The sequence below is a fragment of the Scyliorhinus canicula genome, chromosome 7 (genome assembly GCF_902713615.1).
Source record: "Scyliorhinus canicula chromosome 7, sScyCan1.1, whole genome shotgun sequence".
Lineage (NCBI taxonomy): Eukaryota > Metazoa > Chordata > Chondrichthyes > Carcharhiniformes > Scyliorhinidae > Scyliorhinus > Scyliorhinus canicula.
This window is the reverse complement of record NC_052152.1, coordinates 190,623,971-190,649,295: the sequence shown is the minus strand read 5'-3', so window position 1 is coordinate 190,649,295 and position 25,325 is coordinate 190,623,971. Positions and strand designations below refer to the sequence as shown.

At 42.5% G+C, this 25,325-nt stretch overlaps 1 protein-coding gene across 5 annotated transcripts in view; it reads left to right on the top strand.

Annotated features, from left to right (window-relative positions):
• Positions 1 to 350: 350 nt before the first annotated feature.
• The window catches only part of ift52 (intraflagellar transport 52 homolog (Chlamydomonas)), a 49,351-nt gene continuing 24,376 nt past the window's right edge, over positions 351 to 25,325 (top strand). Inside the window, exons 1-4 of one of the 5 annotated variants that reach the window (XM_038803549.1) lie at positions 355 to 435; positions 18,465 to 18,526; positions 19,527 to 19,651; positions 23,834 to 23,921. In XM_038803549.1, coding sequence (XP_038659477.1) covers positions 19,533 to 19,651; positions 23,834 to 23,921 — 207 coding nt within the window. In that variant the 5' untranslated portion in view covers positions 355 to 435; positions 18,465 to 18,526; positions 19,527 to 19,532. Of the gene's footprint in view, positions 436 to 18,464; positions 18,527 to 19,524; positions 19,652 to 23,833; positions 23,922 to 25,325 lie in introns of those variants that run through there. The other 4 variants (XM_038803550.1, XM_038803551.1, XM_038803553.1 and 1 more) reach the window with 4 other exon arrangements.

Genomic DNA, 25,325 nt, shown 5'->3' with positions numbered 1-25,325 from the left:
ATATATCCTTCAATCCTTGTCTCCTTTATGTACTCTTCTAGCTGTCCTTCTGAATATTGGTTCTCCAGGGAATCAATTCTATTGCTCTATCAGAGACCACATATCTTTCAGGTCTCATCAATTCTGAAATATATTTACTCGTACCATATATACGGAAGAAAATTTCGCACATTTGATAATTCCCACATTTGCTCCACGTCCTCACGCAGCTCCGACCGATTCCTGTCCGGCGATGGGCTTCACCTTCTTAACAACCGGAGCAGCAGCTCCTAGTTACCAACCTAAGATGCCGCGCGGCAGCCTGGTTACCGGCCCAGAATGACGCACGGCGCCCTGGTTACCGGCCCAGGATGCCGCGCGGCGCCCTGGTTACCGGCCCAGGGTGCAGCGCGGCTCCCACCAATGAAGGGGAGGAAGATGGTGGCGAGTTTACAGGTAAGAAGCTGTAGGCGGGCTGGGATCTTGGCTTTTTAATTGCGGCGACGCAGGACCACCTTTGTTGACATGGGCTGTGGACTTATTACCTATCCAGATCCCGAGAGAGACTATCTGCTTACGAAGTCTGCATCTGCATTTGCATTGAGCATCCGTTGGTGAATAGTAACCATAGAGATTATGGTGGTTTATAAACCATTTCCAACATTACTTCATCAACTCATTCAGTTCGCTCTTAGTTACCAGAATGAGTCACTTCACACTGGGATTGCCCCCTAACGTTGACAAATTTGGAGGGGTAACATTTTCAGTGCCATGTTGTAAAGTTGTCTTGGAATGTTGATGATGCTATGTAAATTCAAGTTGTCAATCATTTTAAGAGGAATTTCACCAAGGCAGATACAGTCTTTTTATTACTGAAAGTGTGAATTGTCAAACACAGTCTCACCAATTTATGGTGCAGATTGTATTGTCTTGGGTTATATTAACATAATTCTCTGCAAACAGTTGCCTACCATTTATGCATTGATTTTTCACAGATGGGAGAAGAATTCATAATTGCTACTCACAAATGAATGAAAGTTTGTCCTCGATGTATTGTTCACAGCTGCAATATTATGTAATTCTTTTAAAGTAGCCAGCTATTTCCAATCTATATAAAGTACCTATTAATTTAGCATAACCCATCCTGCTAGAGCCCGTAAGACTAAACCCCTTCAATATCACCCACCTAGCTTTCTGTTCATAGTCTTTTACCTAATACCAAAATCTTCTTGCCATGCAATGAATTATGATTTTCACGAGCCACTGTCTGTACAAGTAGAAGAGGGACATGATTATATTCAGTTCACAACTGTTTCCAGTCTGCAGTGTTGTTTTTACAGACTATTTGATCCAAAAGAATGTCATTTTTATCTTCCCCTGTCAGTTGGTCTTATTGTAATCCCAGTTGATGTTTGAACTGGATGGGAAGATCCCAGATTCAAACTCTGACTCCCAAGACTGTTATTTAAAAAAATAAAATGTGGAGAAACAGATTAGTTTTAGCAAGAAAAAAATGATTAAACATGAAAAATTGAATTATGCTAGTGTGCTGTTACTTCTTTTTAGCTTCACAATTACACATAGATTTTAGGATTAACACTGATTACAAAGTACATCTTAAGCTACAGTGATGTCATTAACACAAAAACACCTTTAAGCACACAAGATGACTGTGACCTCATGTCTTTCTTACATTTGGAGAAGGTTAAGTACACCATCAGGGGGTCAGTAGAAGGGTTCTACCTAAGATGGCAGCCATTCATTTCCTTTTTTAAACTAGTCACTGTCAGTTAAAGGACTTAGTTACGTTCTGTGGGGTTAAGTTAATGTGTGGGGCAGCGTGGTGGCACAGTGGGTTAGCCCTGCTGTCTCACAGCGCCGAGGTCCCAGGTTCCATCCCGGCTCTGGGTCACTGTCCGTGTGGAGTTTGCACATTCTCCCCGTGTTTGTGTTGGGTTCACACTCTCCACTCTGAACCCCAAGAGTGAAATGTTTGTGTCTGTCCTCTTAGACTCTCCCCGATGATTGTTATGTCAGTATTTCTGATCTCCACTCCTGAGAACACGCTTTAAAATCTTCCCCCATAATTCTGCTTTCTCTCATCAGTTTGCATTCTGAAATCCAGACCAGTTTTTCCAAATGCCTTTTTTTTTATCCAAGCCTCTGCTCCACTTTTAACGGTGAATCCAGCCCAGAATGTTGGAACAACTACTTTAGGATTTAATTGTCTTGACTGCTGTGCAAACTGCTCACAATACTTTAACACTCAATCCCAAACTGTATTAACAATGGCAAAAGTTTAATTTCCCTCTGAAATCTGCTGTCCCATTTTATTTTTTTTAGAATGTTTTATTTCCCCAATTAAGGGGCAATTTAGCAAGACCTTACCTGCATATCGTTTTGGGTTGTGGGGGTGAGACCCACGCAGACACGGGGAGAAAGTGCAAACTCCCCACGGATAGGGATCATCGAACCCGGGTCCTCAATGGCGTGAGGCAGCAGTGCTAACCACTGCACCAATGTGCTGCCCCTTTTAAATATGTTTATTAAAATTTTTTCAGTATAAACAAAATAATATAAAACAATTAATCAAAGTTACCCGTATCTGCGTGGGTTTCCCAGGTGCTCCGGTTTCCTTCCACCGTCCAAAGAAGTGCAGGTTAGGTGGATTGGCCACCCTAAATTGCCCCTTAGTGTCCAAAAGGTTATGTGGTTACTGGGTTATGCGGTTAGGGTGGAGATGTGGACTTAAGTAGGGTGCTCTTTCAGAGGGCCGGTGCAGACTCGATGGGCCGAATCGCCTCCTTCTGCACTGTAAATTCTATGAACAATATTAAAGAACAAGACAAACAACAAAAGCACAAAGTAACTTTTTTTTTGTTTTTTTAATAAATTTAGAGTACCCAAATCATTTTTCCAATTAAGGGGCAATTTAACGTGGCCAATTCACCTAGCCTGCACATATTTTGGGTTATGGGGAAGAACCCCACACAAACACGGGGAGAATGTGCAAACTCCACACGGACAGTGACCCAGAGCCGGGATGAAACCTGGGACCTCGGCGCTGTGAGACAGCAGGGCTAACCCACTGTGCCACCACGCTGCCCCACACATTAACTTAACCCCATAGAACGTAACTAAGTCCTTTAACAACTGACAGTGGCTAGTTTAAAAAAGGAAATGAATGGCTGCCATCTTAGGTAGAACCCTTCTACTGACTCCCGAAGGTGTACTTAACCTTCTCCAAATGTAAGAAAGACATGAGGTTACCCAACCAAGCTGCGGCACTGGGCGGAGTAGAATGCCTCCACTCAAGCACACCTGGCTCCGGGCTATTAACGAGGTTCAATTCCTGTACAGGCCTCCCCGAACAGGCGGCGGAATGTGGCAACTAGGGGCTTTTCACGGTAACTTAATTGAAGCCTACTCGTGACAATAAGCGATTTTCATTTCATTTCATTTCAAATTCTGTCAAACAGAAGGCTTGAACCAACATCTTTGCCTGAGTAATATACGTTTTATTCTTATAAAAATTCTTACCTAATTAACTGCGGCTAGCTATAGGAAATTCACAAGTATATTTAGTTCGTGAAATAGAATTTGAAGCTTAGTTAAATTTAAAAAGGACATGACTGTTAATTTATGTGTCGGCGGATCAAGCGGAAGAGACCTGATGGGTTCAACAACCACAAAGGTAATTCAGCAAGGTGACTTCTACATCTCCAGGTGTTGGCTCAAGCACCAAGAAATTAATGGCTTGAAGCCCATCTTTGGGCAAATAATCACCCTATCTTGAGAACAGGCTGTTAAACGAATGGCTAGAAGAAGGACACTCACAATATAACATTTAAATCTTTGTGCGTACTGCAGATGTCTCAGCCGGCTGAGCTGCTGTAGAGAAAAACTGCGCCTGAAGAATGGGATTAGCCAGTGAGTTGATTTTCACTTTAGAAAGACTTAATGCAGATGGGAAGAAAACAGAAAATAGGAGCAGCAGGAGGTCATTGGCCCTTCAAGCGTGTTCCGCCAATGAGTATGATCATGGCTGTTCCTCTATCTCAATGCCATATTCCTGCGCTCTCCCCATGCCCATTTACACCTTTGGACCCCAGAAATCTATTTATTTATTTATTTCTTAAACTTATTCCGCGGCCTTCTGTGATAGACAATTCCATAGGTTCCCCACCCTCTAGTGAAGAAGTTTCTCCTCATCCCAATCCTAAATGGCCAACTCCATATCCTGAGACTGTGACCTCTTGTCCTAGACCCACTTCCCTAGCCAGAAGAAACATCATCCCTGCACCCAGTGTGTTCAGCCCATGTTTCAATGAGATCCCCTTAATATTCTAAACTCCAGTGAAAACAGGCCTAGTCAACCTAATCTCTCCTCATATGAGAATCCTGCCATCCCAGGATTCAGTCTGGTGAACCTCAGCACTCCCTGTATGGCAAGTATATCCTTTCTTCGGTAAGTCAACCAAAACTACACACATACTCCAGATGTGGTCTCAGACATCCTTGCTTTGGCACTCCAGTCCTCTTGCAATGAAAGCCAAAATACCATTTGCCTTCTTAACCGTTTGCTGTACCTGCATGCTTGCTTACAGTGTGCAAGGACACCCAGGTACCTTTGCACAGCAACATTCTCCAATATATCACGATTTAAATAATATTTGCCATTCTGCGTTTTCCACCAAAGTGGATAACTTCACACTCATCACATTATACTGCATCTGCCATGTATTTGCAAACTCACTTGTCTAAATCACCTTGAACCTCTTAACATCTGCCTCACCACTCACATTCCCACACTTTATGTCATCAGCACACTTGGATATATTACATTTGGTTCCCTCATCCAAATCATTGATGTATATTGTGAATAGCTGGGCCCTAAGCAGTGATCCCTGCAGGAACTTAGTAGTCACCGCCTGTCACTCCTAAAAAGACCTGTCTGCTTAACAATTCTCAATCCATGCCACTGCATTACCCCCAATTCCTTGTGCTTTAATTTTTCATAATGACCTCTTGTTTGGGATTTTATCAAAAGCTTTCTGAAAATCCAAGTGCACCGTCCACTGTTTCGCCCTTATCTATTCTACTAGTTCCATCCTCAAAGTACACCATTAGGTTTGTCAAACATGATTTCCTTTTCATACATCCAGGTTGTCTTGTCTCACCAGCAGGACATGCCCAACAGAGGTGGTGGCACACTGGAATACAATCGGGGGGTGGGGAGGGTGGTTAGGCTGGGTGTCCTTAACATCGACTCTGGGCCCCACAAGGTCTTGTGGCTTCAGGTTAAACATGGACAAGGAAACCTCCTGATCATACTATATACTGGCCACAATCAGCTGATGAACCACTACTTCTCCATGTTGAACCCCACTTGAAGGAAGCATTAAGGGTGGCAAGGATGCCAAATATACTCTGGTTGGGGGCCATCCATGTCCATCACCAAGAGTGGCCCGATAGCACCACCACAGACCGAGCTGACTGGGTCCTAAAGGACATAGCTGCTAGACTGGGTCTGCAGCAGATGTTGAGGGAACCAACAAGAAGGAAAAGCATACTTGGCCTCATCCTCACCAACCTGCCTAACCCACAGATGCATCTGCCCATAATAGTATCGGTAAAAGTGACAACCGCTCAGGCCTTGTGGAGACAAAGTCCCATATTCATATTAAGGATATCCTCCATAGATCTTAGAACTTACAATGCAGAAGGAGGCCATTCGGCCCATCGAGTCTGCACCGACCCTTGGAAAGAGCAACCCGCATCTCCACCCTATCCCCGTAACCCCACCGAACATTGTTTGGACACTAAGGGCAATTTAGCATGGCCAGTCCACCTAACCTGCACATCTTTGGACTGTGGGAGGAAACCGGAGCACCCGGAGGAAACCCACGCAGACAGGGGAGAACATACAGACTCCGCACAGACAGTGACCCAAGCTGGGAATTGAACCTTGGGCGCTGGAGCTGTGAAGCAACTGTGCTAACCACTGTGCTACCATGATGTCCATCTTGTTGTGCACTACCACTGTGCTAAATGGGATAGACTTTGAACAGGTGTAGCAACTGTGTATCTATGAGGTGCTGTGAGCCATCAGCAGCATCCGAATTGAACTCAACCACAATTTGTAACCTCATGGTACAGCATATCTCCCACTCTGCCATTACGACCAAGTCAGGGGATCAACTTTGGTTCAATGAAGACTGTAGGACAGCATGCCAGGAGCAACACCAGACATACATAAAAACGAGGTGTCAATTTGATGAAACTACAACACAGGACTATTTGTGTGCCAAACAGCATAAGTAACAAGTAATAAACAGAGCTAAGTGATTCCACAATGAACACATCAGATCTAAATACTGTTGTCCTGCTGCATACAATCGTGAATGGTGGTGGACAATTAAACAACTCACTGGAGGAGGAGGCTCCACAAATATCCCCATCCTCAATGATGGAGGAGCCCAGCACATCTGCACAAAAGACACAGCTCAAGCATTCACAACAATCCAGCCAGAAGTGCCGAGTTGATGATCCACCTCAGTCTCCTCCAGAGGTCCCTAGTATCACAGATTTCCTTTAGCCAATACCATTCACTCCATATGATATCAAGAAATGGCTGGATACTGCAAAGGTACTGGATACTGCAAAGGCTTTGGGCCTGACAATATTTTGCCAATAGTACTGAAGACTTATGCTCCAGAACTTGCCGCACCCCTAGCCAAGCTGTTCCAGTACAGCTACAACACTGACATCTACCCACCAATGTGGAAAATTGCCCAGGTGTGTCCTGTACACCAGAAGCAGGACAAATCCAATCCAGCCAATTACAGTTCTATCAGTCTATTCTCCATCATCAGCAAAGTGATGGAAGGAGTCATCAACGGAGCTATCAAGCAGCACTTACTCAGTAATAACTTGCTGACGGATGGTCAATTTGTGTTCCGCCAGGGTCACTCAGCTCCTGACCTCATTACTACCTTGGTTCAAACATGGACAAAAGAACTGAATGCCAAAGGTGAGGTGAGAGTGATGTCAAGGCAGCATTTGACTAAGTATGGTATCAAGGAGCCCTAGCAAAACTGGAGTCAATGGGAAGCGGGGCGGGGGGAACACTCCACTGCTTGGAGTCATACCAGGCTCAAAGGAAGATGGTTATGGTGGTTGGAAGTCAATCATCCTAGCTCCAGGACATCACTGAGTTCGTCAGGGTATTGTCCTAGGACCAACCATCTTCAGCTGCTTCATTAATGTCCTCCCATCATAAGGTCAGATGTTCGTAGATGACTGCAGAATGTTCGGCACCATTCGTGACTCCTCAGATAATGAAGCAGTCCATGTCCAAATGCAGCAAGATCTGGACAATATCCAGGCTTGGGCTGACAAGTGGCAAGTTTACATTTGCGCCACACAAATGCCAGGCAATGACCATCTCCCAAAAAAGGATCTAACGATCGCCCCATGAATTTAATGGCTGAATCCCCGACAATCAACATCCTGGGGGGTTACCGTTGATCAGAAAAATGAACTGGACTAGTCATCCAGGGCAAAGCAGCCCGCTTGATTGCTATCCCTTCTACAAACATTCAATCCTTCCACCACCAATGAACAGTGGCAGCTGTGTGTACCACCTACAAGATACACTGTAGTAACGCGCCAAGGTTCCGTAGGCAGCACCTTCCAGACCCACAATCACTACCATCTAGAAGGACAAGAGCAGCAGATACCTGGAACCCCACCACCTGGAGGTTCCCCTCCAAGTCACTCATCACCCTGACGAGGAAATATATCGCACTTCCTTCACTGTCACTGGGTCAAAATCCTGGCACTCCCTCCCTAACAGCACTGTGGGAGTACCTATGCCTCAGGGACTGCAGCAGTTCAAGAAGACAGCTCACCACTGCCTTCTGAAGAGCAACTAGGGATGGGCAATAAATGCTGGCGTAGCCAGCGATGCCCACATCCGTAATGATTTTTTAAAAAAGTCAGGCCTAGAAAAAGCCCAAACATTTTTTGTCTCAACTCACCGGGTTTGATTGCCACAGCCTAGTTTGTTTACCACAGCCAACAGGCATCTCACATCTCCTACGCTGCTACAAAACAACAAAGTAACAATAAAAAAAAGGAGAAGAAACATATGGAACCTAGCTAGCTGGAAGGTTCACCCAATGTCAGATTCCGATGACAGCAGATACCCTGAAAATTCTTTCTGCACTAGTAGGCAGGGAGCTCACCCGGCTTGACATACGTGAATGTCTCGGTGATGTCTTCTGTAAAAAAAGGAATTGATGACGAATTATGGAATAGGTAATACAGGGAAAGGTAAAAATGAAAAGATGCCTCTCAAATGTTGGGATTTATGATTAAGAACTCCATTGCCAACAAACTTCATCCTCCCCATTTGTCTTTTTGATTGACTCATACCCTTACAACTATTAATCCAGGATAATCCATTTTAATAATTAACAGTATATTTCTTCCAAGTCAATATTGAAGCCAAAGAAGGCTTCTACCATGACATGCCCAACCTACTACTGAAGGTTGACTCCTAGGATAAGCTCATCAGACAAGGAGATTTCAACGCAAGAGTTGGGAGTGACCAAGGGGAAGATGTCTTGGGCTGGCATAACATTGGTAACTAGTCATAATGGTTGATTTTGTTGGAATTCTGCACGGATCATGAACTCAACATGACTAACCCTCTACTCCAGGTGAAAACTACATATACGACCACCTGGAGGCATTTACGATCAAAAGCACTGGACCCTTTTGGAATGTATTCTGATGTGCTAACTTGATATAAGGGGCATGCTGCACACCAGATTTCTACCCAGTGTTACCTGTTGTACTGACCACTAGCTGGCTCAAGCTTACGCTGCATTCAGAATCAAACCATCAAAAGGAAAGGCTAACAAACAAGGAAATTATAAGAGGTCATCGATTTAATCTACCACAAGTAAAAGCAGTTTTCCAGAGCAGGCTTTAAGACAAATTCCACAGTGACCTGCAACCGGATAGTAATATTAATCCAGTACAGCAGCCGAAACGGTTGTAATTTGTTCTACAAGAAACAACCGCAGAAGCAATCAGATTCTCTACCAGAAGAAATCAAGATTAACTACAATGGCTCCTTATAGGGAAGCCTGCAGTTCTAATCTCTGAGGGATCCAAAATAACTGGTGGACAGGTGTTGCTCGTTATGCTTTCCCTTAATTTGCTCTGTTTTAATTACCTTTGCTCAAGAGTCGCCGGGTATCTTTCTGATACCACCACAGGGTTCAAAGCCACGTACTGATCAATGACTCGATACACCAGTTAGTAAGTTTGAAATCAATACACATTTATTTACACACACAGTCAATTATTACTCATGCATAAACTCTATTCGCTAAACTACAACTACTACTAGAAGCCTATACTTAGCTTCGAGTGGCCCACTCAGTCAGAGGAACAATGGCCGTTGTCCGGTTCTGATACTGCTGGCTTTGAAGTAATACGGAATAATAGCTAGGAGCGTCTATCTCGTAGCGTGCGTTGACCTTAGATTTACTTGGTTGGTGCTTGGCGGCCTCTCGTCGCTGAGAGCCAAATGCCAAGTTGAAGATGGAGAGGAGTCGGGGTAAGAGAAAAGAGCGAACTGACCTTGGGGACTCTGTTTTATAGTCCCCAGGGGTTTTGCGCCCTTCTGGGTAGACCCCGGACTTGGTCCCAATTAATTGGACCATGTCCCAATTGTTCGTATTGATTTTCTCCAATACCGGAGTTGTTCCCTGATCGTTGGGCGGGCCCTATGTGACCGTTGGCCTGCCTTTGTTTTAGCTCCCACTGGCACCGGGGAGTTTGTCCTGGTCTCGGTTGTTTCAGTGTTTCCTTTTGTCCCCGGAGATAGCTCATTAATATGCTAATGGCTATTGGTTTCAGTTTTGTCTGGGTTCTGCAAATCTTAATACACAGGAAACCTTGCACCTGCTTGTTTTCTCTAGTGTTGTCCGTTTTTCCCTGCACTCCTTGCGAGTGTCCATTTTGGAATCGGGAAGTGGCCACCCCAGGTGGCTACACTGGACTCACTGAGATAATTCAAATGTATGCAGATATGGGAGGTACAAGATCCTTCTACGAAGCCTTAAGATCTCTATACGGACCTTCCTACCAGCTACAGGCTCCAGTAAAATATTTGGATAGTACAACCCTGCATCCATCTTGCACCGATGGTCAGAACAGTTCGAGAAACTATTTGATGACCAGTGATTGGTACAAGAGATGCTCATTACAAAATCTCACAGAAGGAAGTGGCGCCTGAGCTGGCTGAACCACCAGCTCCATGAAAAGATCAAGATCGCTACAGCACAACTAAAATCACACAGCCCCTGGAACAGTAGGACTTCCTACTGTGGTCTTTCAACAGGGAAGACATATAATCCTTGTTTACACACTCCTGGCAGAAAGGGACAATTCCTCATGACCGTTGAGATTTATTGACTCCCTCTTCAAAAAAACAAGAGAGAGTGAGTCTGACTGCATCAGCTTGCTCTCCATTGCAGGCAAATTCTTGGCCATGGTCCTTTTAAAAATACATGTTCCAAAAATTGCTGAGGAAAACCTCCCTTAAAGTCGGCACAGATTCAAACCCAATATGGGAACTACAGACGTGATCTTTTTGCTGGGATAGATTCAGGAGAAGTGTAGAGAACAAACAGAGGCCTGCACACTATTTTTCTAGTTCTCATCAAGCATTTGATAGAACCCTCTGGGACAGTCTTTGGAAGATACATTTGAAATAAGGCTGCTCTCCAAGGTTTCTCACCATTCTCCATCAACTTCACAAAGAATATAAAGGTCAAGTCAAACAGAAAGCCAGCGTAACAGTTTCCCCATCTCCAGTGGTTTTCTGGCACCAACCCTTTTCTCTCTTTTCTTCACTATAATGCTTCAAGCCAAAGGCAGAGTTGACAGAGGGTATGCATGCGATGCTGAAGAATTATTTTCAACCTGCAACGACGACTGGCACATACTAAAACTAGAGAAGAGCTTATTGTGGAGCTTCTGTTTGTTGACAATTGCACCCTTCTGGCACCGCGTCTAGACAGATTCCCGGTGGACTTCTATTAAAGTTTGTGGCAGCACTGGCCCTACACTTGTGGGAGATGTTCCACAACTCGCTATCGAGAGGAACCCTGCAACCTATTCTGGCACAGGCCTCAATATTGTTGATCCCTAAAAAACACAAAGATCCAACGGAGTGCGGGTCATAGAAACCCCTCTCACTCCTAAACACTGATTCCAAAGTCCTAGCGAAGGCCCTGGTGAGGTGACTGGAGAGTTGCTTGCTAGAGGTAGTCACAGAGGATCAGACGGGCCTTGTCAAGGGCAGACAGCTAAGGGTGAACATCAGACGCCTGCTGAATGTGATCATTACCCCACCCTGGGAGGAGACACCGTGAAGTGAAGATCTCCCTGGACACAGAGAAGGCCTTAGACAGAGTCACATGGAGGTAGTGGAACGGTTTGGGTTTGGGCCAGGGTTCGCCTCGTGGGTGAAAGTACTGTACAATGCTCCTATGTCGAGCATACAGACGAACACCACCAGTTCTGAATACTTCCGGCTGCACAGAGGCATGAGGCAGGGACGCCCTTTGTCCCCGCTGCTATTAGCCCTGACAATCAAGCCACATCAGTGAAGGGAGCAGGGAGGCATCCCGAAGGGAGACCAAGAACACAAAAGTCTCACTCGATGAGGATGACCTGCTCCTCTACGTCTCAAACCCCCTGGCCAGCATGGGAGAAATAATGGAACTACTAGGGGAGATCGGAGCCTTCTCCGGTTACAAACTCAACCTGAGCAAGAGCAAAATATTCTCCGTGCACCCGCGATGTGGGGGAAACAGATCTGGTGCTGTTCAAGCTGGCCCAAATCAGATTCTGATATTTGGGGATACAAATAGACCACTACTGGACAAAGATTTTCAAAAGGAACCTGTCTAGCCTCCTGATGAAAGAGGGAACTACAGAGGTGGGACTCACTCCTGCTCTCCCTGGCAAGGAGAGTGCAGACAATTAAGATGAACGTGCTATCCAGGTTCCTCTCCTTATTCTGATCACTCCCGAACTTCATCCCCAAAGCCAATTGGCTTTGGGGGGTGGGGGCAAGGAACGTTCCCCCCAGCTACCAGAGCATCCCCTACGGACAAACTACCTACCTTGGATGAACTGGGAGATGGTAACTGCGCTGACATGTACGGGCGGCTACGAGAAGAGGGACTCCCAGTCACCTCTGGACGTGACGAGGGAGAAATGGGAGGAAGAGCTAGGCATAGAAATGGGGGAGTACTCTGGAGCGATGCATTGCAGAGGGCCAGCTCCTCATGTGTGGCTGAAAGTAGTGCACAGAACACATTTGACAAGACCACGCATGAATGGGTTCTTCCGGGATGTGGAGGACAAACGTGAACGGTGCCATGGGGGCCTGGCCGACCACACCCATATGTTCTGGCCTTGCCCCAGACTTGTCAGCTACTGAACTGCCTTTTTCACGGCCAGGTCCAAGGTTGTGGGGGTGAGAGTGGAGCCGTGCCCACTAGTGGCGGCCTTTGGGATATCGGAACAGCCAAAACTCTTTCTGAGGAGAGGGGCAGGTGCCGTAGCCTGCACCTCCTTGATCGCCCACCGGAGACTCCTGCTCGGCGGGAGATCAGCAGCATTACCCAAGGCTGGCTGTCCCACCTAGCAGAATTTCTCAAAAATGAAAAAATAAAATTCTCCATGTGGGGATTGGAGGAAAGCTTCCACAACACATGGAAGCAATTTACCAACCTGTTCCAAGACCTGTTTGTAACCAACAACCAATGAGGGGGGGAAGAGAGACCAGAACTGGAACGGATAAATGGAACAAAGGAAGGGAGGATGCGGGGAGAGTGGGGTGGGGGCAGAAGAGTTGGGGGGAGGGGGGGCACCAATCAGGATGCAGGGCGAGCGAAGCAGAAGAGACCAAGGGCAAGGGAATACATGAGCGCAACTACACCAAAAGTACACCCAGGTAGCGCCAAACACCCCCCACCCCGGTATGTTTTTAATACCAGGAGGTGACACACACAACGTAAGTCCGATACAAAAGGGGTAACCCGAAGCCAGGGCCCCCCGTGTCTGCATCTATACACACACTACCCTTTATACATACCTGTGTATGTTCCTATAGTTGTGTTTTTTTATTTTTATTTCTTTGCTCGAGTGTGTGTAAGAATATATATATATATTGCTAATGTGTAATATATATATTATATACCCATTCTGTAGATATCGCTACATTACAAATGTTCCTTACAATGTTACTATAAATGCAAACCAATCAAACAACTTTTTAAAAAAAAGATGGTCTTTTATTTATATAATTTCATTCACCATACATTCTCAGGATGTGAGCGTTGCTGGGAAGTGTGAAAAAAAATTAGCATTTGACAATTTAAAATAATTTTTTTTTAGAATACCCTTGGGGATTGACATTTTTATTTTTGGTAGCTGGAAATTTTTCTTGAATTGATAGTGTTAAATATCACCATGAGAACACATTTTTCCAAATGCAAGACATGGAGAAAAGAATTCAACAGGACAATGTAGGTACATTCGTGAATACAGGGATTGCTTATCGATATTTCCTTAATTTCATTATGCCACTTCATGAACCCCTTGTTCTTTGATGCAATCGCGCCCTTTAAGATGACACAAGTATCAATTTCGCGCCTTCCCTCTGATAATTGAGGTCAAAAATGTCTAACTTGACCAAATAAACCTTGCTGTGACCTAATTGTATTTACCCAGGCAGGCATAAAACCCTCCACATCACTGCAATTCTGTAGATTGGGCTGGGAGAGGGACCCATCTCTTTTGTTTTGGCGTCAGGAGATAAACAATATACTTAAATAGTCAAGAGATATTTCCACTAGTCAGGTCACAGCAGAAATACGTTAGCCCGTATTTGAACTAATTATACCAGAAATTCTCATTTTATGACAAATTAATGTATACCATTTTGCCAACCAGTGAGAGAACTTATTTTTGAAAACATTTTATTGGTGGCATTTTCAAATATATATAATATATATAAACAAAGGGTGGTATGGTAGCACAGTGGTTAGCATTGCTGCCTCTCAGCTCCAGGGACCCAGGTAGAATTCTGGCCTCGGGTGACTGCGTGGAATTGCACTTTCTCCCCGTGTCTGCGTGGGTTTCCTCCAGGTGCTCTGGCTTCCTCCCACAGTCCAAAGAAGCGCAGGTTAGGTGGATTAACCATGCTAAATTGCCCTTAGTGTCCAAAGCGTTAGATGGGGTTACTGAGTTATAGGGATAGGGTGTTGGGGTGGACTTAAGTGGGGTGTTCTTCCTAAGGGCGGGTGCAGACTCGATGGGCTCAATGGCTTCCTGCATTATAAATTCAATGATTCTAAGAAGAAATAACACAAAACCCAACAACAAACAACCTAAATATTCTTACATACGCCCCCAACCATCTCTTTCCCCCCCCCCCCCCCCCCACCTGCTGCCACGTTGGCCCCCCCTTTTTTAACCTTTAACCCAACCTAAACTGAAAAATTAAACCACCATCCCAGCTGATGATCTAATACTCCTTAAAGAAGTCGATGAACAGCTTCCACCTCAAGATGAACCCCTCCTCTGCCCCCCTAATGACAAATTTGATCTTCCCCTAAGTGCAGCAACTCTGCCAAATTGATCACCCACACCCCTACGCTTGGCGGCTCCGAGTTTGTCAGCCCAATAAAATCCGTCTCCGGGCTATCAGGAAGGCAAAGGCCAATAGATCGGCCTCACTCTCTGCCTGCACTCTCGGATCCTTGCACACTCCAAATATTGCACCTCTGGACTCGGAGCTACCGTGACCAGTGAGAAACCTTAATTGACTTTGGTGTTGATGCTCCATACCACTGGTTTTCCAATGGATCTAGGATGGACAAGGCAGAACAAGGTGTTGTCCGTTTGTCACTTCTCTGCAGCAGAGTTCAGATGGTCTGTTTCCCAATGTGTTGAAGCTTGTTGGATGAGGCACCACCACGAGGTACGTTGGAGGCTAGCTCTTACCATGCACCAATGTCAGTTTGTTCCTTTTTCAGTGAGGCCTTCAGAGTATCGTTTATATGTTTTCTCTGTCCTCCTTGAGGTCGGATGCTATCCTTAAGTTTTGAAGAGGACCTACTTTGGAAGCCAATTGTTTGAATTGAGAATGCTGTCCCAGACCAGCAGTGTTGAATTTGTATAATCATAGTTGTCATGCTGGAAGAATTGGCTTCAGTAAGGTTGTTCACCTGTCTTCACATACTCTGTGCAGACACTGCTGGTGAAAATTCATCAGTCTTTTTTAAGCAACGCTATATTGTTAATAGTCCACCAGCACCACACCTGTAGACAGAGACGATTGAAAAATAATGGCCAGAGGCTCCATTATCTTCCCCTCAGAACCTGGGATGCATTTCATCTGGGCCTGGCAATTTATCCACTTTTAAAGATGCAAAATCGTATCATATTTCCTCTTTTGCTATGTTTATTCCATATATTTCACACTCCTCCTCCTTAGCTATAACATCAGCATCTTGTCCTCTTTTGTCAAGACATCCACAAATTATTAATTTAAAACCATACCCTTGTCTTTCACCTCCACATACAAGTTGTCTTTTTGTTCTCTAATCAGTCCTATCCTTTTCTTAGTTATTACCTATTTATAAAACACCTATAGGTTTTTTGTGATTTTACTTTCCAATATTCTTTCCCGCCTTGTCTTTCCTTTCCTAATTTCACTCCTGCATTTTGTATACACTTCTAGGCTTCCTGCATATTGAGTTCTCAGTATCTGACCTAAGCTTCCCAGTTTTCTCATATCCTACCTTTTATGGTCTTTGGCATGAAATTAAATGAATCAAAGCTGGATAGCAAGGGATACTCCTGACTTGAAAGTCCTACTCCTCTTCCTTTCTGGAAACCTATTTGCTTTGTACCCTCCCACTTTCCTCCTGAATGATCCCCACTGGTCCATATATTTTGAAAGGGCATTTAATCTTGATTTAATTTAGTTGCATTCAGCCTAATTTCTGGAACCCCAATTACTATTTTAAACTTATTTAATTCTACAGAGTTAAAACAATCAGGCAATGATTCAAACACTGAATTAGGGAATAAGTTATTCTTTCATGGGATATGGGTGTTGTTGGCTAGGCTAGCACTTATTGCCCATCCATAATTACCCTTGAAAAGGTGGTGATGAACTGCCTTCTTGAACCGCTGCAGTCCATGTGGTGTAGGTGCACCCAATGTGCTGTCAGGAGGGAGTTCCAGGATTTTGATTGAGCGACGATATCTTTCCAAGTTACGATGGTGAGTGACTTGGAGGGAAACTTCCAGGTGGTGGTGTTTCCATGAATCTGCTGTCCTTATCCTTCTTGGCAGTAGAACGTCCTTCTTGGCAGTAGAGGTTGCACAATGTTTATTGATTATAAGCAAAATTTAAAAAAATACAATAATACAATCATAAAAGACTTATCAATCAACTAGAAATGAATTATCAATTTATTCAATGAAATAAAAGATCAACTAGCTAATAAAGGTAAAGTATACTTACCAACTAAACTCTACTGACTTCATGCTTTCAAATGGGTGATCAATCCAAAAGAAGTAGACAACAATCTCTGCTCTCTGTGCTGACAGGATATCTCTCAACTGCTTCTGAAGAGCACTGCATCTTCCTTGGGATCCACATTGGCAATATAACTCCAAATTGTCCAGTGCTATAAAGGCACACTGTTCTGAGAGGGAAACTCCACTGTCCCTGAAGTCCTGCAAACATGTTGACAAGGATTCTCACTTTTGTCCCCAAAGGTCAGATTGGTTTCCCTTACACACAAGATTTTTCCAGTACCCTTTTTTATACCTAAAAGGTGTAACGCCACCTTGGCCAATGTTGGAGATTGTTCACTGGCCAATTATGTCAAGTTTAATTTAATTGTTTCTAGCTCATTGTGCAAATTGCCGTAAACCGTAAGATAATACCTTTTTTCAACTATGTTTCTTATCTTAATGTCTTTACAAGCACCCAATTCATTCAGATCAGAATCTCGACAGCCAGTGACAGTGTGTTCCTGATAGGGTGGGTCCCAAAGCTTCAGGCTCTCGCTCTTTCCCAGACTTGACAGCACTTGAAATTCTTTTTTTTTAAATAATTTTTATTGAAAAATTTTGAATTTATACAACAACAACAAACCATAATAAAAAAACAAAAAAACAATAATATTAGCAATCATAAACATTCGCCCCACCTCCATGAACAACACAGCATTTTAACAACAACGCAAATTAACAGAATCTTAAGTTACATAATAGAAACTACAATAAGGAACACACACACCCCCCCCCGGTTGCTGCTGCTATTGACCAAGATACCTATCTTTGAGCCAGGAAGTCCAGAAAAGGCTGCCATCGTTTATAGAACCCTTGTATTAATCCTCTCAGGGCAAATTTGACCCTTTCCAATTTTATTAATCCCGCCATGTCACTGATCCAGGTCTCCACACTTGGGGGCCTCGCATCCTTCCACTGTAGCAAGATCCTTCGTCGGGCTACTAGGGACACAAAGGCCAGTACACTGGCCTCTTTCGCCTCCTGCACTCCTGGCTCTACCGCAACTCCAAAAATCGCGAGTCCCCACCCTGGTTTGACCCTGGATCCAACCACCCTCGACACCGTCCCCGCCACGCCCTTCCAGAATTCTTCCAGTGCTGGGCATGCCCAGAACATATGGGCGTGGTTTGCTGGACTCCCCGAACATCTGGTGCACCTGTCCTCACCCCCAAAGAACCTACTCATCCTAGTCCCGGACATGTGGGCCCGATGCAGCACTTTAAATTGGATGAGACTAAGCCTCGCACATGAGGAGGAAGAGTTGACTCTCCAAGGCATCAGCCCAAGTTCCGTCCTCTATCTGCTCCCCGAGTTCGTCCTCCCATTTAGCCTTCAGATGTCAGACACCTTCCCCTCTCCGACCCACACCCCCGAAAGCACTCTGTCCATCGTCCCCCATGAGGGCAGCAAAGGGAATCCCTCTACCTGTCGTCTAGCAAATGCCTTTACCTGCAAGTATCTGAACATGTTCCCTTGGGGAAGCCCAAATTTATCTTCCAGTTCCCCCAGGCCCGCAAACCTCCCGCCAATAAACAGGTCCCACAATTTACTGATGCCCACCCTTTGCCACCCCCTAAATCCCCCATCCCTGTTCCCTGGGATGAACCGATGATTGCCACCCAATGGAGCCTCCCTGTTTCCCCCCTATGCCGTCTCCACTGTCCCCAGATTCTTAGGGTCGCCGCCACCACCGAGCTACAGCACTTGAAATTCTTTCATACAGATGTTAGTCGAAAAATACAGAATTACAGATATCTAACTTAATTGATTATTAACTACTTATCCTTCAATTACAGGGTAATTGAGGTATTTGCTTCTAATACAATCATCTATTGCTTGTCGGTGAATACTACATCAGGTTAGTTTCTGAGGTATAATTGTTGGCAGTATCGACTTGGCATCTTTTTATATTCATAAAATGACGACTTGACCAAATTGGTTCTTTGCAGGTTATATGATTAAAAAAATAAGCTCATAATAATAAGTTTGAGCAAGCACACTAAATTCTACTAAAATAAAATCTAAGCCAGGTTACAACTCAGTCACACTGATTTACCTTCAAGTAAATATTTCCACTCTACTTTTGCCAAATCAGCCTGATAAAACTGGCCTTTACCCAATGTAAACCTTTCACTCTTTGTCTATCTTTGTCCTTTTCTATAACTACATGAAATGTAACTGAATTATAATCACGACCACCAGAAAACTCTCACGCTGATTCCCTTCTTCCTGCTCAACTTCATTCCGTAAAAGACAGAGCCCAGTCTGCTCTTTTCTCTTGTTGGGCTTGTTACATGCTGTTACATTTCTACTGAATGCATTTTGATAATTCTGTGCCCGCCTCATTGTTTCTGCACTTCTTAGAAATTATCCTACCTATTTGTTCTTCCAAAAGGTGGTATTGTATCAAGATCTCAACCTTGTTTGATTTTACAAAATCAGGGGCACTCTGGCCATTGTGGCATCTCAACGTAGTCTCATCTGAATGCTACAATTGCATGGTACTTCATGATAGACATGCAACCTTCCTAATCTGTACAATGCAGCTACTCTCTGGTTAAATTTATTAAAGCATGAGATGTAGAGACAGCACTTTAATACAGAACATGTACAGTACGTTGCACTTAACTATACAGTGGTAGTAATGATTGTCAGATGTGTATGTTAAATAACAGTAACAATTTTGTACAAACTGAACCATGGCCAAGTTCTCAGAAGTACTGTTGCTTGTATTTGAAAGTACACGTGTTCATCAGTTTTACCTGTCTTTGGTATGTGGTTATGTTTCATTTCAAATTCTTGCTTGCATTTTTAGCATTGTGGAAATATATCATCACAAATTAGTTGTCTTTTTTTAGGAAACCATGGAGAAGGATCAACGAAATACAATAGTATTTAATGCATCGAAGAAAGAACTCTTTACTGTCAGTAGTGGGTACAAGTCATTGCAGAAGAAACTTCGGACCAACTGGAAGATACAAAGGCAGGTGTTTATTTGCATTTCTAAATTTTGCTTGCTTTATTTGAGACCCACTTTAGATATTCAAATATTTAAGTCAAAGCACCTTCCCTGCATTTTAAATACTTTCCCAAGTTGTAGACAAAACTCAGATTGTACTATTTGACTGTATATTGGGAATACACTAGGCTCTAGATTACACCAGCTGATAACAAATGCTACATTGACAAAACATGTGACTGAAACTGAAATAGATCAAGTTTACCAAACAAAGAAAATCCAAAATAGATTTAGTTACATTGCGCTACTTAGTTTTGCTTCAAAACATTTAACACTATTAATATAACTATTTACAGCATCGGGCCATGATAATTTTTTTAAAGTCAGCGATGTCCATAGAAATTACTGACTAGCCACATTGTTTTCATCACATGCTTTACTTTTCATAAAATACCTTGCATAAATTCACAGGTAAATATGTTTCACGTAGAATTCATAGAATTTCATAGAATTTACAGTGCAGAAGGAGGCCATTCGGCCCATCGAGTCTGTACTGGCCCTTGGAAACGGCACCCTACCCAAGCCCAGACATCCACCCTATCCCCATAACCCAATAACCCCACCCAACCTTTTTTGGACATGAAGAGTAATTTAGCAAGGCCAATCCACCTAACCTGCTCATCTTTGGACATGTTCATATACCTAATAGGAAGTAAAGCCCTCAACAATTAAAAATAAAACACTTTCCCATTCATTTTCTGGTAATATCGTTTTGCCAGTGACCTTTTAAAAATTTAATCCGCACATGCTTATTTGCGAAGAATATTGAGATTGCATACCCAATGACAGTGTCTATTCATTTTATTTACAAATCAAATGCAGTTTGCTACATCTGCATTCCAAATCAATCACATGTAGCTAATGGCTAACGTATTTGACAACAATAGTTTTATCTGATATATTTATATATATATATAGCAAAACAATGAAGTAGGAACATACTGAACACTGTCATCCCCCAGAGAAAAAATGCTGGAAAATTTCAGCAGGTCGGGCAGCATCTGTAGGGAGAGAAAAGAGCTAACGTTTAGAGTCCAGGTGACCTTTTGTCAAAGTATTGAAGATTCAGAAGAGACTGAAGATCCTTTTTGATGTCAGGCTGGTACAAAAGGATAGGCAAAAATGTACTGACACGATTATTTAAAAATAGGTTTCAAAGACACCTCTACTCTACCACCGATTGACTCGATCCACTCATCTCCTATCCAATTAATGATATGACAAAGCAGGAGCAGATAAGCCAATAAGATGCCTAGCTGGCTGGCTTGCCAAATGATGCAGTTGTTCAGCATCTTGCACACAGCATGACTCCAGCATCTTGTGAATAATAGGAAAACCAAACTTCCTTTAGCATAGTTAGTTCACAGACACACAATATCTCATTTAATTACAGCTATCAGAGAACCATTATCATTTTAAAAGTTATTTTCGAGATTGAGTTAGGGAAGCTAGACAACTATTTATAAATATCTAATCCTTTCATATTTTAAGCTCTTAATAATGGAAAGCTATAAATTCCTAAAAATAATATACATACAATGTAGAATTTTTTACGATCTGAGACAAGATTGGTATGTCCATACTGATGTTCCTGAGACACCGGGCCATGACATTGAAAATAGTTAAACCTGTGACGTGTTGGTTTGGAATTCATGTATATTTCTTTTTTTTAAAAAACATTTTATTATGGCGTTTATGGTTTTATAATAACAAAAGATACAAGTACAGATAAAAACATATTTCAACATGTAACACACCCCTCCATCTCCCACAGTTCTCACCTAAGCTAGACCAACGTAGTCTCACTCCCTCCCCTTTGAATTCCTATATATTTCGATGGCCCATGTACTTCTGGGGAAATACCTATGTTTTATGTTGCGATGATGGTCCCTGTAAGAAATAGGTTTCTCTGAAAGATTTCTTGTAAGAAAAACAACTGGCTGTCAGTAATTGATCATGTGTTTAAGCAGTTTCGTTTAGTTGAAGCTGGCTAGAGAGGATGTTCCTTTCAGACAGGATTCAGTTGAAATTCAGACTGTTGGCGAAAAGAGATTTTGAAAAATCCTGGATAATGGAAGGATACTAACAATAAGTTGGATTTCTGGGATAGCCAAGCTGAGAAGAGAGAGTGTTAAGTAACTTTATAACAAGGAAATGAAAATCGCTTATTGTCACGAGTAAGCTTCAATGAAGTTCCTATGAAAAGCCCCTAGTCGCCACATTCCGGCGCCTGTCCGGGGAGGCTGGTATGGGAATCGAACCGTGCTGTTGGTCTGCTTTAAAAGCCAGCGATTTAGCCCAGTGAGCTAAACCAGCTCCTGGAGAGTTCTGACCTGAGATGGCCGTGCTTGAGAGGTTAGCAAAGCTTATGTTGAATGGAGAGTCTACATTCCTGGGATAGGTGGAACAGATTTGAAGGGTCAACCTTGCCAGAGTAAGTGGAAGGGCCATAAAATCTTAGCCCTTCTGTGAACCTTTGGAACAGTACTCCGACCAAGTGGTTGGTCTTTCAATTTTGGATAAGTATTTGACCTGACTAATTTGGAGTGCAAGTCATATGGGTGTGGAAGAAAAGTTGAGTTAAGAAGCTCAGTTTCGGTATAAGTATCTGTGTTCATTGTACTTTAATATCTTTAACGTAACTAACTATTTAATATAGTGTAGCTATTAACATTCATGTTCTATGAATTTTGTGTGTAGTAAAATTATTTTGATTTAAATTGTGAACCTCGTCACTTCATTCTTTTACTAAATACCTGGGTTTGTGAATTCATAAAAAAATTAAATAAACAAATATACCTATTGTTACGATCTGGTTAGAGACTATTAACATTTAAAGAGAAATCTGAACATTTTCTTTAACCAACAGAACTACACCAAAAGATTTCATTTTTTAAACAGAATGCAAACTTTATTGCATTTAAAAGACTTAAACAAAGGAAGTGCTGTTAACTTAGCAAAATGGCTAATAAAGACATATGCACTCGGGTTTAATTCTTACTTTTCCCCAAGAATTCTCTTATACTTTATGATATCTTAGAGTTATTTATTTCAGTTGGGGCAACCTATAAGTATGCCATAGTCCTGGAGAATTCTCCTTGTCTGCAGCTATTCTCGGACATAAAACTTTCATTTACCATCTCTTGACTGTGAATGTATCAGTCCCTTGTGCTGATTACCATCTTATTACTTCCAAATTAATCTGTTGTTGCTTTCTTTGCCATAATACTGTAGATTCGCTGTAGATTCTTCTGCCAGCTTCTGTTCCAACATTCAAACTGAGATCAAGCCTCTCACACATTCCATCGGTCTAATGATAAAGTTAGTTTTTTTCACTCCACAGGTCTATCTATCATTTACTTTAGCTTCTTCTCTCAGCGAGCTGCAAATCACACAAGGTCCTAACTGCAACTAACTCTCTCAGCAAAAATACCCAGATAAATTGAAACCAGAAACTTTCCTAAACTCCACTAATTTCCAAGGTGTTGCAGCATGCTCTGGGCTGTCCTCAAAACGAACCTTTAGTTTAATTATCCCTCATTTACAATTTATTTTCTGATATGATGAAGTAAATGGGTTTTACAACCTTTCAGGGTTTACTAAAGTTAAACCAACTTGGCTCTAATTTCAAAAACAAAATCATCTCTTTGGACTGCTATTCCTACAAGTATTGTAGACATCATGTCTCCAGTTCTTTAGCTAAAGTAAGCCCACATGCTGTTTTTAAAAAAAAAATAGACATTCAGTCTTTTAATCAATGATAACATTAGGGATATGGACCAGAGGATACCAAAGCATGGCCTCCCTCTACCGAAGCAGGGGGAGCCTCCACCACCTCCCCAGTCCAAAAATTCTAATAGCAATAATAGCTATACTGAATGTAAGACATATCGCACATGCTGTTTTATGATCTGACCTTCTCTAGCTGTTAACTGCAAGCTTGTCTTAATTTCATTTATCCCATTTTCTACAGTAAAACTTAAATTCCTAAGACAAACAAATATACAAAATTCATGACCCATGAACAAAATATACCCAACAGTATCTATGGTTAAGTTTAGTGTTACTGCTAAAGACCACCAAGCTTGTATTGGATATGTTTTTGAGAACATAATTTTCGACTTGCTTCATTTTTGTGTTTCACAGTTTTAAAGATGAAATCACAGAGGAAAAGATGATAGGTGTGAAACTGTGGATCACAGCAGGACCCAGAGAAAAATTTACTGCTGCTGAAGTAAGAAAGCACATAAATTCTGGAAATGGGTTGACTGTGTTAAATTGATTTTGCGAGTATATTTGACAGTTTATGATAGTGGAATCATAAACCAAAGTAACCAAATTTGCTGAATAACCCCCAAATGATGAAATTACCAACAAGATTCCACTTTTTGTAGCTTTTACTTTAACATAGAACCAATGCAAAATAAACATGAATTAACAGGCAAACTATATGTCAAATAAGGTATATTTCACAGTTAATAGTTGATACAACAAATATATATCTTGCACAAGCATTCGCATCACTTCTTGCACAAATGTGGCACTATGTTGATACTAAAGTTCCACAATATAGTGTTCTTTATTCATGCAGTATCGACCAGGAGTCCTACCTGACACCAGTTTTACCTCCGGGTTTCATGGTACAATTATCATCACCAAGGCACACTTCAGTGACCTCTCTCCCTCGGATCAGGACAGTTCTGATGATGTTGCTTTCCAGAGTTCCATTTCAACTGACTAAACTATATATTTTTTAATGTATTTTATGCCAAACATATTTCATCATCCCCCCCCCGGTGCTGAACAGTTCCTCGAACATGGTCATGAACAGTCCCAATCGTGTCTCGAAGCCCTCCGCTGATCTCTTCAATTCAAACGTAATCTTTTCCAGCCAGAGAAAGTCGTACAGGTCCCTCAGCCAGGCCACCACCCCTGGTGGTGTTGACGAAAGGTCTCCCTTCCTGCCAAACAGAAAACTGATCTCTGAGAGTGATATCCTTCTTCTCCTCATAAAAACTCTGTCTGTTCCTTTTTCTGATTCTATCTGCTTTCTCTTTGTGTCTGGACCTGGACATTCACCTTTCAACTCCTCTGCATCTAGCTTTCCCTTGTGTGTGACCACGCACTATGTATCTTAACTTTCTTTCTGTTAGTATTGCTTCCAGGTCATGGGGTACCAGGATACATGGACCAATATTTTTTATTATCCCTATAATCGATCCCTTTATAATGATGCAAACTCTGAAAAGTCTTTTTCAAATATTCTTAAGCATAATTGTAGGTTCCACAGGCATTTTAAAGAAATTCTAAATTTCCCTTGATTCTTGATTTATAAGGGAGTAAAAAGTTATCAGGGCAGGCAGGAATGTGGGATTGAAGTTACAGTCGGATCAGCCATGATCTTATTGAATGACAGAGGAGCTGAGTGGCCTACTCCTGCTCCTAATTGGTATGTTCATGTGACCTTAATGTACTGCTTCAGGATAAAAGGTCGTCACAAAAATAAATGACCTGTTAACTTAAGCTCCAGAATTCTATATAACATCTTAATTTAGATTTTAAAATGTTAATTTTTTTTTAATTATAGGAAACCAGCTATTTCTGATACAATTCTTGGTACATATCGCTTACAAAATAG